General features: G+C 37.5%; 1 protein-coding gene across 1 annotated transcript in view; it reads left to right on the forward strand.

Annotated features, from left to right (window-relative positions):
• The first annotated feature begins 1,970 nt into the window (after window positions 1-1,970).
• The window catches only part of LOC106062599 (F-box only protein 39-like), a 29,685-nt gene continuing 15,983 nt past the window's right edge, over window positions 1,971-15,672 (forward strand). Inside the window, exons 1-3 of the mRNA XM_013220898.2 lie at window positions 1,971-2,087; window positions 4,453-4,616; window positions 6,832-7,084. Of these exons, the coding sequence (XP_013076352.2) occupies window positions 4,482-4,616; window positions 6,832-7,084 (388 nt within the window). The 5' untranslated portion in view covers window positions 1,971-2,087; window positions 4,453-4,481. The remainder of the gene's footprint in view (window positions 2,088-4,452; window positions 4,617-6,831; window positions 7,085-15,672) is intronic.

Below are 15,672 nucleotides of genomic sequence, written 5' to 3' on the forward strand. Positions count from 1 at the left end.
TTATTATTATAGGAGGAATTTATCACCAAGCGCCATACATCCATAGACATTCGTTTGAAAGATATCATAGAAAAAAAAATCTAGATTTGTCCCTTTATGTAGAAAAGCCAGCATCCTGTCGACCGTCTTTCTCTATTCCTCTGTATCTTTTGTCAGCCCACCCTGTTCTCTGCCTCTTCTTCTTTTCCTGGTACTGTTCCCTAAAAGAAGATCTTTGCGAACCTGAGGGCGTTGTGATATGGCCATAATGTTTTAGTTTGCATTTTTGGGACAATGGTCAGCATGTCAACGTGGGGCCCAATTACTTGCTTTTGCCATTGTGACCCTGTTTCAGATCTCATTTGCAATGCGATCTTTATAGGTGATAGCTAGGCTTTTTCTATAACATCTCACTTTCATTTTAGAATCCTCCTCTTGGATTCTGAAAATAATATATGCATTAATAATCAACAAAACAAGGTTACAAAGACAGTGTGTGGAAACACAAACTCAAAATCGGCCCCCGAAGTGGTCCATCCAGGCAGGAAAAAGGTTGGTTTCAATATTTTCAGAAGAATATCAGTGTTAAATTCTATCAGAAGTGGTCTACCCAGGCAGGTAATAAGGCAGGTTTCAATATTTTCAGAAAGAATATCATATTGAAATTCTATCAAAGGCAAATGACAGAAAAGAATGGAGAAAGAAGGTTGACAGATCCTGTGTGGTCCAGCAGACCAAGGGATAGGTGAAAGTAAATGTGAAGTTGGATGTGAACCTGGCCTAACTGATGTCTTATAACGAGTATTTAATTGATTTAATTGTTTTGTAAAGGGTCAATCTCTTATAAAAAGCTTCAAGAAAATAGATTTTTCGCTTTCAGAAAAGAAAAAAAGTAGCCGTTGCATCAGAACTTTGAATGATCTAAAATATCATGATGTTCGATTTTCATTTTCTCTTTTAGTTTCTGAAATCTAAACGGGACAGACGGACTGACAGACGGACAGACAGGCCACACAAACCTAATAGCGTCTTTTCCCCTTTCGCGGGCCGCTAAAAATAAAAAAAAAAAACAAAGCTTGTGTAAGGGGAATAACTGCACAATAACTAGCATATAACTCAATACTGTATAATTAAGCTCCCTTTTTCTACATAAAACAAAATTAATTAAATACCAATAACTAATTGGTTAATTATATTTATTGATTCATGTATTGTCATCGACTATAAATAATTTTGCGAAATTTCAACTTGTTTTGAAAATGGGAAGTAGGAGAAAAACATGTACATAACTTAATAAGGGAAATAACTCCACATCTATAACCATGAATCTCAAAAAGTATAATTTATTTCCCTTTTTCGATACCAAAGAAAAGAATAAATTACTAATAATTAATTAATTATTTGGTTATTTCTTTTATTGATCGTTGTTTAATTATATCAAGTTTCCACTTGATCCGAGAACTTTTTATCAGAGTAAGTTGATATACCTTAGCTTTATAGAAAAATGTTTCAATCCCATTTTAATCTAAATTTAAATAAATTATCTTGGCTTATAGATTACAGCCATGAATATGATAATAAGGCTTGTCTTCGATTCCGAAGATTAATGAGGAATGCCACACCCAACGCAGACCTAACCATTTTCAGCGGGTGGTCGATTTTCTTTTCACCGTCTGCTCTCATATCGGCAGTGGCTTCTCTTCTGGCCTCAAAGGTGTATCCCGCGGCCTTAGTGAGGGATCTTCAGCTGTTTCGTTGCGAGGCCGCCTGCAGCCAGGTGCTCTCTTCCATGTCAGTTAAAGCAGCTTTGAACCCTATTCATTTGGAGAGTGAATGAATGTTCTTCCATTATAAATGACAATGTAAATTCAAGTAGATCTAGACTCTAGCTTGTTGTTAAACTTTTATTTTTTTCCAGTCGTTTTGCACGTTTTTTTTCAGCCACGTTGCGCTCTATTTATAGTTTTTAATATTTTATTCGCAACATTTGTCTTGTGTACTACGTAACAGTGAAGTTGTTGACTTGTTGCTAACAGAGGACTGCAAGATTTTTTACCTTTTTACCGCCAACATCGAAGCCAAACGTATTCCATTTTACTCTTGTCAATGTGAGAACAATGTTGATGATTTAATCAATATAATAGTTTGGACATCTTACAGGAGATTCAATGTCTTGTAATTTTGTTTTATAACCTAGTAGACAAGATAAGGCTAGAATAAAGAATAGTTTATAGTTTTAACTTTGGTGGTCTAGATCTATTCTTGCTTGATACCAGATCTATTCTTATCTTATAATCTAGATCTACTTTGATGGAACCTAAATTTAAAATGACAGATGTAGACCTCTAGAGATATGATAACGACAATAGTGGGCCTAAGACTAATGACTATGATAATTGAGAACTAGATCTTGGTCACATTCCCCTGCCCTTATACAGATCTAAGTAGGAAAGGTCCTAAAAATGTATTATCCAGTAATAGGCCTACATTCAAACATCTACATCTTTAGTCCAGGAATATAGGTTATTATGATTCGCTATAATATTGAAAAATAAATAGTTATATAATTCCCAATTTTTGTTTAATCTTCTAGGAAGACCTATCCAAAATGTTAAGTCCTAGGCTTTGTAGTGATCGCCCTTGTTTCAGCGTAGGTTTTGTTGATCAAAATGTGTTGCTAAGAGAGAAAGGGACACTCCTCGTTCTATGAAAACGTACAGTGACTCAAATAGGAAGCAGCCGTTTCCGAATCGAGTTTTTCCTCTCCTCGATCCGACATAGCCTTTACCAAGTTCACCTATCCCTACGTCTGTTGAACTGTTGGGCACCTCACATGATCTCATCTGTCATCACACCTTTCATCTCATCTTTCATCTCAACTTTCATCTCATCTTTCATGACATCTTTCATGATATCTTTCATCATATCTTTAATGACATCTTTAATGACATCTTTCATCAGATCTTTCATCTCATCTTTCATCTCATCTTTCATGATATCTGTAATGACATCTTTCATCTCACCTTTAATGACATCTTTCATCAGATCTTTAATGACATCTTTCATCTCATCTTTCATCACATCTTTCATCACATCTTTCATCATATATATCACATCTTTCATCATATATATCACATCTTTCATCACTTCTTTCATGAAATCTTTCACGACATCTTTCATGATATCTTTCATCATATCTTTAATGACATCTTTCATCAGATCTTTCATCTCATCTTTCATCTCATCTTTCATGATATCTGTAATGACATGTTTCATCTCATCTTTAATGACATCTTTCATCTCATCTTTAATTACATCTTTCATCACATCTTTCATCATATATATCACATCTTTCATCATATATATCACATCTTTCATCAGATCTTTCATCATATATATCACATCTTTCATCAGATCTTTCATCATATATATCACATCTTTCATCATATATATCACATCTTTCATCACATCTTTCATCATATATATCACATCTTTCATCACATCTTTCATCATATATATCAGATCTTTTATCATATATACCACATCTTTCATCACTTCTTTCATGAAATCTTTCATGACATCTTTCATCATATCTTTCATCATATCTTTAATGACATCTTTCATCAGATCTTTCATCTCATCTTTTATCTCATCTTTCATGATATCTTTAATGACATCTTTCATCAGATCTTTCATCTCATCTTTCATGATATCTGTAATGACATGTTTCATCTCATCTTTAATGACATGTTTCAACACATCTTTAATGACATCTTTCATCTCATCTTTAATTACATCTTTCATCACATCTTTCATCATATATATCACATCTTTCATCATATATATCACATCTTTCATCACATCTTTCATCATATATATCACATCTTTCATCATATCTTTCATCATATATATCACATCTTTTATCATATATATCACATCTTTCATCACATCTTTCACAAAATCTTTCATCACATCTTTCATTACATCTTTCGTCACACTGTTTATTACTTCTTCTGTCCTACCGTCGCGTTAACTTGCAAATAAAATCAGAAGGGTACAATAAAAATAAAAAACAAACAAAATAAATAGTTTAAAAAAAAAACAACAACTAATAAACAAAAACAAAGAAACACGAATGAAATTATCTTTGAAGATGTAAATTGTTGATATGTTGTAAGTAAGCCTACCACATTCCAGAAACATTAAATATTTATCGAAATATGCATATACAATATAACGAATTAGGGCAAATGAGATTTAATTAACTAATAATCTATTTCTTTATTCACAAGTATAACCTGCTAATCAAATTGTTCTTAAGTGCATTTATACTAAAGCTTAAAGAGGGTAGGCACCTCCACAAAAATCCTGCTCAAGACCTTAACTTACTTAGTAACTGTAAGTAGCACTTGTCTTTAACTTAAGCCGTAACTGTATACACAAGGAATGCATTCTGTACATTCTTGTTTGTAGCTCCTGCTGAGCTCAAAGAAACACGAAGCATGGGCGTCTCCAGTACAAAACGCAACATAGAGGAAGAACCAGAGAACCCGAAAGAAGAGCCACCACAAAAAAAATCAAAATTGTCTTCAGGCGCCGAGGGGGAGCCGTGCTGCTCCAATGAATCTTTAGACCAGGTGACCATCAAAACTCTCTTGAATCCTGCCCACATTAGTAGGCCGGCCTACTTGACATATACAAACATATATATATGGAGGCACGGTGGCTGAGCAGTAAATCGCTCGGCTTCCAAACCGCGTCCCGGGTTCGAATCCTGGTGAGGATGGGGATTTTGAATGTCGAGATCTTTGGGCGCCTCAGAGTTCATCCAGCTCTAATGAATACCTGATATTAGTTGGGGAAAAAGAAAAGGTGGTTGGACGTTATGATGGCCACATGACATCCTCGTTAACCGTGGGCCACATCATCTGCCCTATAGATCAGATGGTCAGAAAGGGGAATATAAGTATATATATATATACATATATATATATAAATGTTGCTTCTACCTTGTGTTTATTTACACAAGAAACATCGTATCGTAAGAATGCTTCAGTGACTATGACTCCTCTCATCAGATAAAAGCCAGGGCATTAGCTAAGTTCGAAACGATGTCGCTCACGTAGCTGTTTCCGTCCAATATGTCCAATGGTACGGCTCGTACCCGATACAGTTTGTTATCAGCTGCGGTGTAGCACTATGTGCAGCAAGCTGCCTTATGGTGTCCGACTCCAGATTTTTTCTCAGGGTTGATTCCCGAAGCCTTTCCCATGTTGGTGTACAGCAACACGGCAGCAGAGGTATATGGATTCAGAAATTTCTTTCGCCACCCTAGGCAAACGAACACCTCCTGCCGTAAGTTATATCGTTAATCCTCTCCAAAATATGCTAACGCTTATTTGTGTTCTGTTATTTAGTCCCTCCTCCCTCATCCTCCCGGGTCTCGCTTTGAAAGATGCACAAAGACTACTTGACGTTCAAAGGGATGCAATCCCACAATAATATTCCCCAAATAAAAATCTTCACTTGTCCCCCTTGTCGATAACTTGAACTCTGCTTCTTATAAACGCACCAGGAGAGAACACTTAGAAAAACACGTTTCTTCAGTAATGTCGCTGCCTGGCCACTTATCTGTTATAGGTATCTGTTATAGGTAATGAAGCATAATTTCTTGTGATTGGCCACGTCAACACAGACAACATTTCGAGTTGTTGTACTATTTTCCACAAGTCACAGTTAGATATCAATTGGCCATGTCACTGTTGGTTAACTATTGACCATATGGGTTATCTATTGGCCATATGTCACCATTGGTTAACCGTTGGCCATATGTCACCATTGGTTAACTGTTAGCCATATGTCACCATTGGTTAACTGTTGATTAACTATTGGGCCATATGTCACCATTGGTTAACTGTTGATTAACTATTGGGCAATATGTCACCATTGATTAACTGTTGGCCATATGTCCCCATTGGTTAATTATTGGGCCATATGTCACATTGGTTAACTATTGGCCATATGTCACCATTGGTTAACTATTGGTCATGTGTCACCATTGGTTTACTATTGGTCATATCTCACCATTGGTTAACTATTGGTCATATCTCACCATTGGTTAACCAATGGGCATATCTCACCATTGGTTAACTATTGGTCATGTGTCACCATTGGTTTACTATTGGTCATATCTCACCATTGGTTAACTATTGGTCATATCTCACCATTGGTTAACTATTGGTCATATCTCACCATTGGTTAACTATTGGTCATATCTCACCATTGGTTAACTATTGGTCATATCTCACCATTGGTTAACTATTGGTCATATCTCACCATTGGTTAACTATTGGTCATATCTCACCATTGGTTAACTATTGGTCATATCTCACCATTGGTTAACTATTGGTCATATGTCACCATTGGTTAACTATTGGTCATATCTCACCATTGGTTAACTATTGGTCATATCTCACCATTGGTTAACTATTGGTCATATCTCACCATTGGTTAACTATTTGCCGTATATCACCATTGGTTAACTATTTGCCGTATATCACCATTGGTTAACTATTTGCCGTATATCACCATTGGTTAACTATTGGCCATAGAACAAATCATCAAAAATTCTATCACTGATATTTCAGGGCCAAGAACTTATTTTTATACAAAATCCTTTATAAAACTGAGAGATGTGATCTCCACAGTCTAGCTATGCTCACTTTCAGATTACAATTAATCATTTCCTTTTAATTGATACACATAATAATCTTTGTATTGGTTTTTATTATTGTAACTTATATTATTAATATCAGTTTTTCAATGATGTTTTCCCTCCCCTCATCCCCATAGAAAACACCTGACAAGGTTTTGGGCTGGGCAGATTTGCCCTACGTTGCCTTGCTGCAGATTTACTCTTTCCTGCCCAATAAGTACCGGTACAATATGGCCCTGACGTGCCAAGCCTGGTCCAAGCCTTTCGCCAGACCGGAGATCTGGAGGAGCGTCTCATTTCGCTTTGACAGCCATGAGGATTACAGAGCCAAACTCTTCTGCGAATATCTATCGCTCAGTGGGGTGAGGTATCTGGACATTAACTGTGCCAGTAAGTTATTTTATGCTTGTAATAAACAGAGGCGGCCTTAACAGATCGCGGGACCCCAGGCGAGGGTCATATCAGGGCCAGAATATTTGTACAATGGGATGACGGTGACGAAATATTGTTTTTAATCGCGGTGCTCCCTAAGGCGCAAGGCTTGGGGCGGTTACCCCACTCGCCACCCCTTAAGGCCGCCTCTGTAAATTTAATAAAATTCCTCATAATTGCGCCATAATGGCAGTTAAGGTCGGTTAAGTTAATATATCTAGCCTATTTTGTGCTTCTAGTTGTAAGATGTCAATCTGAGAGTTATATGTATGGTATTGACAAAAAAGTTGGTCAGTATATTTTTGATAAGATTATTTCAACATCTATAAGTGAATTAAACTTATTACTAACTACATTTCTTCATAAATATTCACTAAAAGTTGTTTGAACCAAACAAACTATGGAACAATGTGGTGATAGAAAATGTTGGATTGGCTGTATTTTAGAAATTTAAAGAATACCACACATCGGCTATACTTGTTATAGACTACAAACTTGACAACTTTTGTGCAATATTTTTGTTGCATTTCAATAAAATTTAATCCTATACTCTTAAGCGAGCAATTCTTGTATGTATGTATGTATGTATGTATATATATTTATATTTATATATATATATATAAATTTTATTTCGAAAACGGCTCTAACGATTTTCTTTAAAATTTCAAGGTATGTGCATAATAGTGAGAAAAAAATTCTCAACTCATTGGCCACATCGGGAAAACTCAAGGTCGACCGTTATATCGGTTTGAAAATGCCTCATTATCGAAAAATTAATTTTGGCTAGAATGTTTTATGAATGAAAATTTTCTATATGACGTCAATGGGAAAAAAACTTGACACCGCTTACGTCACTAGGCTCACAGCAGAAAAGAAAAAAAAACTTTACACCTCCTACGTCACTGGCTTACAGCCGTTCACTAAAGCATTTCTTTGCTACAAGTTTTATCGCGTTTCAATGAATAAAAAGACACAACATTTTGCGCACCGTAGTTGAAGGTTTAGAACAGTGTTTGCGTTCATTTTTAACTGAACATCAATTGATCAAGCACGTGGTTATCTGAAGACGCCCAAGTGTTTACAAGTGTTTCTACAAATTAAACATTTCATCCCTGTTAAATAAGGTAAGTGAAAAGAAGAATTTGATTTATGTGCATAACTTTAATTAGCTAGAATGTAGGCCGAAAGGAATAGATATGGTCCTTATGGATTTTGATTCTGGAATCTACGTCTAAATCTAGATCTTGATTCAAGACAGCTAGATTCCCAGGGGATGCAACTGCTATGTTGCTCGCCATTATTCTTGCACAATAGATGGAGGTTTACGACGTAGGCTAATAAGATTTCTAGAGGATGGTGACTTATCCCTAAGCAGCAACATGATACTTTTCTTTTGTTTGTTGGGAATGGTTATAAAACATCTCATCTAGCTATTGGCCACAAAACAGCTCATCTAGCTATTGGCCACAAAACAGCTCATCTAGCTATTGGCCACAAAACAGCTCATCTAGCTATTGGCCACAAAACAGCTCATCTAGCTATTGGCCACAAAACAGATCATCCAGCTATTGGCCACAAAACAACAAATCTAGATCTAGCTATTGGCCACTAAACAGTTAAATCCAATGAGTCAATACAATCCATCTATGGGATAGAAATGTTCACATGCAATTGTGGAGTGGAATTGGTGTGAACGTCCATTTCATTTGCCATAGCTCTAATGTTTTTTTTTTAATATAATGCACACATTTTAATACTATTATTACTAATACTATTATTTATGTAAGCATTATTATTTATTATTTTATTAATTGTTATTATGAAGTTAATATTTATTGATATAACGTTATTATTCGGAATTTTAATATTCAGTAGTGTAATATAGTATACCAATTATATTTTTACAAAAAAAACACCAATTTAATCCATTGCTATTAGGAAGATGCCGCGGCCAAGAAAACGTCAGTTATTCAACTTCAACCAAGAATCTAGAGAAGGAAACAACAACGCTGATCCAGCTAAAGTCCCTCGCCTTTCTTTGGTTTTACATGAACGGGATTCAACTTCAATAAATTGCCAGTCTTCATTGAATCACCAGCCTTCAACTACAATAAATTGCCAGTCTTCATTGAATCATCAGCCTTCAACTTCAATAAATTGCCAGTCTCCAGTGAATCACCAGCCCTCATTTTCAATAAATTGCCAGTCTTCATTAAATCACCAGCCTTCAACTTCAATGAATTGCCAGTCTTCAGTGAATCATCAGTCTTCAACTTCAATAAATTGCCAGTCTCCAGTGAATAACCAGTCTTCAACTTCAATGAATTGCCAGTCTCCAGTGAATCATCAGTCTTCAACTTTAATAAATAGCCAGTCTTCATTAAATCACCAGCCTTCAACTTCAATGAATTGCCAGTCTCCAGTGAATCACCAGTCTTCAACTTTAATAAATTGCCAGTCTTCATTAAATCACCAGTCTTCAACTTCAATAAATTGCCAGTCTCCAGTGAATCACCAGCCTTCAAATACGACAAATCTCAGAGAAGCTTCAACTAGAGCAAATGCAGTTATTAGAAATATCGTCAAACTAGAAAATTCTGAGAAGCGTTTAAGGAAACTTGAGGATCTGCGACTTCGAGCTTCACGACGACTTAAAGTGGAAACTTGCACACAGTATTCTCAGAGACTTGAAGATCTGCGGCAGAGAGCTTCACATCGACTTCAAGCGGAAACTTGCACACAGTATTCTCAGAGACTTGAGGATCTGCGACAGAGAGCTTCACAGCGACTTCAAGCGGAAACTTGCACACAATATTCTCAGCGACTTGAGGATTTGCGACAGAGAGCTTCACAGCGACTTCAAGCGGAAACATGCGCACAATATTCTCAGCGTCTTGAGGATCTGCGACAGACAGCTTCACAGCGACTTCAAGCAGAAACATGCGCACAATATTCTCAGCGACTTGACGACATGCGACAACGAACTTCAAGACGATATGTAAATGAAACTCCCATAGAATATTCTAAGCGACTTGACGACTTGCGACGAAGAGCTTCACAGCGACTGGAAACTGAGTCTCCAACAGAATATTCCAAACGACTTTATGACATGCAAAATCGTGCTTTACAACGAAAAAATAATGAAACGCCTACTCAACGAAATGAGAGACTTGAAGAAATGCGACAGCAAGCAGCCATAAGATTATCTGAAGAAACCCACGAACAACGCATCGAGAGACTTGAAGAAATGAGACAAGGGGCAGCCATAAGATTATCTAAAGAAACCCACGAACAACGAAATGAGAGACTTGAAGAAATGCGACAGCAAGCAGCCATAAGATTATCTGAAGAAACCCACGAACAACGCATCGAGAGACTTGAAGAAATGAGACAAGGGGCAGCCATAAGATTATCTGAAGAAACCGACGAACAACGCAATGAGAGACTTGAAGAAATGAGACAGCGGGCAATACTAAGGTTATCTGCAGAAACGAAGATAAAAGAGGACCAACGTTTGGAGGAACAAAGACGGCGTGACGCAAGACGAAGAGCAGCCTTGGAGAAAACTAAAGTACAAACGTACAAGAGCGCAGTGAACTCAAGTGTTAACTATAGATCATTGGGCCCCTTTACAATTACATGCATACATTGCCAGGCGATACATTTTCCAGAGGAAAGAGTTGGCAACAAAGTTAACAGAGACTCCTTCGGGGACTGCTGTTTACATGGTCGAATTTCCCTGGAAGCTCCTATCTTTCCAAATGAATTAATTATTTTGTTTTTAGGTCAGCACCCTTTGGCACAGGAATTTCATAAGAAGATACGAAATTTAAATGCATGCTTTTCATTGGCATCATTTAATGTGGATGACGACAGGACAATTAATAGCCACGGCATTTATAGTTTCATCGCAGCAGGGATGATTTATCATAAAATAAATTTGGCTGTTCATCCAACACAAAATCCAAATGGTGACTACGAAAGACCACAATATGGTCAGCTCTACTTTCTGGATCCCGACGATGCTGTGAATGAAAGAATTCATCATCCATACAATAGTGACATCAACCAAGACTTAATGAATAGATTGGAGAAAATCATACGCGCCGTCAATTGTTTCGCTCAGGCATTTAAAATGATGAGAGAAGTGGAGACAGAAACTAGACAACTTGCATCAGCAAACGGAATAGCACCTCCACATGTTCGACTTTTGTTTACTAATCCTGATGGTTTTGATATCAGGCGCTACAATGTCCCCTCATCCAATGAAGTATGTGCTGTGCTGACACTGAATGCTGATCAAAGCATTCCAGCTAATGAAATGGTTGTACATCAGCGAGGCAAAGAAATAGTTACTTTAAAGAACACAGACAAACGAACAGAGCCCTTCACATATCCATTATTTTATCCTAAAGGCACCTTTGGATATTCTGTGGATCTAAAGCTACAACAGCCTTATCCCAGTCGGCAGCATCTAACAAGACTGGAAATGGCACAATACCGTATTGCTTATCGCAAAGGACTCACCAAAAATCTCCCACTTGAAAAAGATCGAAGCGATCTTGATCTACGTGAAACACAATTCAACGCACTACATTTTGGTGGCCGACTGTTTCAGCAGTATCTGGTTGACACATTTATTAGAGTCGAACGCGATCGCATCCAGTGGATCAAGTCCAACCAAAAGAAGATTCTGGCTGAAAAATACATAGGAGTGTCTAACTTTCTTAAAGAACTGGCTGAAAAGAAAGATGCTGTTGTTGGTGAAACCATCATTTTACCATCCTCCTTCCCAGGCTCAACACGATACTATGCTGAACAATTTGAAGACGCCATGGCTATAGTACGACGCTTCGGTTCACCAGACTTCTTTATAACCATGACATGTAATCCGGAATGGCCTGAAATAAAAGAAGCTGCCCGTATTGTTACCGAGGAAGGGTTTGTTATTCAGCAGCGAGCTCAAGATCGTCCTGATCTCGTTGCGAGAGTAGCAAAGCTGAAGTTTGAAACCATTATTGAGGAATTGTACAAGAAACAAATCTTTGGGAAAGTAGCAGCCTATGTTTATACTATTGAATTTCAAAAGCGTGGTCTCCCTCACATGCATCTTTTACTAATTATGAGATCGGAAGACAAAGTGCACAATCCTGATGAGCTAGATGATTTAATTTCTGCTGAGATCCCAGACAACACAGATCCTGAGTTGCGAGAACTGGTATTGAAATGGATGATCCATAATCCTTGCGGTGAACATGACTTAAATGCGTCATGCATGAAAAACCACAATGGAAAAATTCACTGCCGTTTCGATTTCCCCAAACCTTTTCAAGAAACAACATCACTGGTTGACGACGAAAAACCAAAATTAAGACGTCGGTATGATTCCAGACTGGACCAGCAGAGCCCTGAATTTTCTCACGAACTAGCTGTCTACCGAAAAGACAAGTCTGGTAGAAGAATAACCAGAGACAACCGCCACGTGGCTCCTTACAATGCATATTTGCTGAAACTTTTCAATTGCCACATAAACGTTGAATTTGTTGGAAGCATTAGAGCAGTGAAATATTTATACAAATATATTTACAAAGGACATGACTGCGCCTATATTAAAATTGTGGAGGAGCAAAAAAGAATAAATTATAATGAACCAGACACATACATTGAAGGGCGGTGCATCACACCACCGGAGGCTTGCTGGCGTTTATCTGGAAATGAACTCCAAAAGAAGAGCCATGTAGTGCAACGTCTTGACATACATCTTCCTGGTCACTACCGAATGTCAGACATTGTGAATGTGCAAGAAGATCTGTCGGACACTGGCATTAAGGGTTCCACATTGGAGTCTTATTTCAAAACCAATGCAACCAAGAAGCAAAAAGAAGAAGCTAACCGTCTTGCTGGACTGGATGAAGAAATTACCTACCACTTTTATTGGCAGATGCCCGAGCATTTTAAATGGATCGGAAGGACGAGTGAATGGGTTGAGAGGCTTCGACAAATCAATGTTATTGGTCGTATCCACAGCGTTAATTTTGTTGCCCAGCCAGAGTTATACCATCTCAGGATGCTTTTGTACCACGTCAATGACGCTACAAGTTTTGACGAACTTCTTAAATTTAATGGTATCAGGCATGCCACGTTCAAGCAAGCGTGTCTTGCTCGAGGGCTTGCCTATGATGACCAACAGTGGATAGATGGTCTGCAGGAATCGGCCATGTCAAAAACACCTAGAGCCATGAGAACACTATTTACACAGATTTTAATATTTGGATCTCCAGAAAATCCAAAAAGACTTTGGGAAATGTTCAAAGCAGATCTGGCTGAAGATTTTCTTCTAGAAATAGAACGCACAGGTGGCCGAGTGGAAGACGCGATAAATCATACCTATCGAATTATCGCCTCCAAATTAAATACCGAAGCCACAGAAGGCAGAGATTTTCAGTACTGGGTCAACACCTTTGGCATGGACAACATTGACTTTGTCAATAACCATTTAAATGTGGATATGCTTAACAACGACTGCTCAATACTGGAAGGGGAACGGTTGTATGGACTCCTAAAAGGGAAACAGCTTGACATAGTGAATACCATTCTTGATGCTGTCACAAGTCATAACTCTGGACCAAGATGTTTTTTTATTGATGGACCTGGAGGTACTGGAAAAACGTTTGTGTACAAAACTATTTATCACATTCTTCGGGGTCGAAATTTCAATGTGAAATGTATGGCATTTACAGGAATAGCATCAATTCTTTTGCCTAATGGACGCACCTCACACAAAACATTTGGCCTCAGTGTGCCCCTTACACCTGAATCAGTTTCAAACATAAAGCTAGGATCAATGAAAGCTGCTCAGTTAGCGGAAGTTGATGTATTTTTAATGGATGAGGCCCCTATGCTGCCAAAATACGGACTTTCTACCGTAGACCAGCTACTAAGAGCAATCGGCAATGCAAAAGAGCCTTTTGGAGGAAAAACAATAGTTTTGGGGGGCGACTTCCGGCAATGTCTTCCAATTCAGCCACGAGCTAACAGAAGTGAGCTTTTAGACGTATCCCTTAAAAAGAGTGACTTATGGAGACATTTTAGAATATTTCGATTAACCAGAAATATGAGAGTTGATGAAGAAGAGACGGATTTTGCCGAGTTTCTTTTAAGGATTGGAGACGGTGAACTGCCATTGAATGATATGGGTGAAATAGCATTGCCACAAGATGTCATCTCAAAAACAAACATTATTGACGAAGTTTATGGGGAATGTTTGGCAGATAAAAGTTACGAACAAATGAAAGACAGGGCAATTCTGGCTCCCTTAAACAAAGATGTCAATTTAATCAATTGTGAGCTTATAGACAGATTACCTGGAGAGGAAAAAGTCTATTTTAGCTTTGATTCAATCAAGGATATGTCAGAAGGTACACTTCAATTTACCACAGAATTTTTAAATTCCATAGACATCGCTGATTTGCCTCCACACAAACTAAAACTAAAAAAAAACACAATTATCATGCTACTTAGGAACTTAGATGTTTCAGAAGGACTCTGTAATGGGACGAGGCTCATTGTCACTGAACTGTGTAACAACATAATTATTGCTAAGATTCTAACTGGCGAACATTTTGGAAAGGCTGTTCACATTCCCAGAATCACTCTAGATTCCAGTAAGGGGAAACTTGGATGCACAATGCAGCGCCATCAATTTCCTGTGACCCCTGCTTTCGCCATGACAGTCCACAAATCACAAGGTCAAACATTCCAGTTCGTTGGAGTTGATCTCAGGGTCCCAGTCTTTATGCATGGTATGCTGTATGTGGCCTTTTCAAGAGTGAAACGACAAAGTTGTTTGAAAGTCCTTCTTCCCCGAGACAACGCAAATTACACCCGGAACGTTGTGTGGAAGGAAGTGTTGAACTAAGATAAAGAAGGTTAGTATTAGGAGAGTCAAAAGTTACCTACTTTCCTAGAATCTAGATATATAGGTATTGTGTTATAATTATTTATAAATAACACTTTCTAATAGGTATCTGTAATAAGGCTTAAAACATTTGGTAGTTGATTTTTTTCTTTGAAAAACGTGGATGGGAAATAGGGATTGTATTAGCTGTAAAATGTCCATATTCTCAACTCATTCTAATGCTGAAATATAATGTGCAATGCAATGCTACGGTGGTATGGATAAAGTCATCCCAACAGTTTTTGCACTATGTTTGATAATAAACTTGGCTATGAATAGGTTGAACATCATAGAGTTCAAACTTTGAGTTCTAAAATTTGTTAACCATTAAAATACAACTATTTGTTAGTCGAACATCAGAACGATATGTAACTTCGACCTTTTATTTTATGTCGGCAAATCAATTTAGAATACAAATATAATTATTGTTTGAAATTTTATTATAAGAAAAACACAAATTAAGATTAATTTGGATATTCCTATTACAGCCTGTTTGTACCGGAGAATTGATGTACTGGATAGCAAGTGGTAGTGGGAAGCAGAGATGTGAGTCCTCATTAGACATTGCTATGCTAGCTCCGTGGCTTTG

The sequence above is a fragment of the Biomphalaria glabrata genome, chromosome 10 (genome assembly GCF_947242115.1).
Source record: "Biomphalaria glabrata chromosome 10, xgBioGlab47.1, whole genome shotgun sequence".
In the NCBI taxonomy this organism is placed as follows: Eukaryota; Metazoa; Mollusca; class Gastropoda; family Planorbidae; genus Biomphalaria; species Biomphalaria glabrata.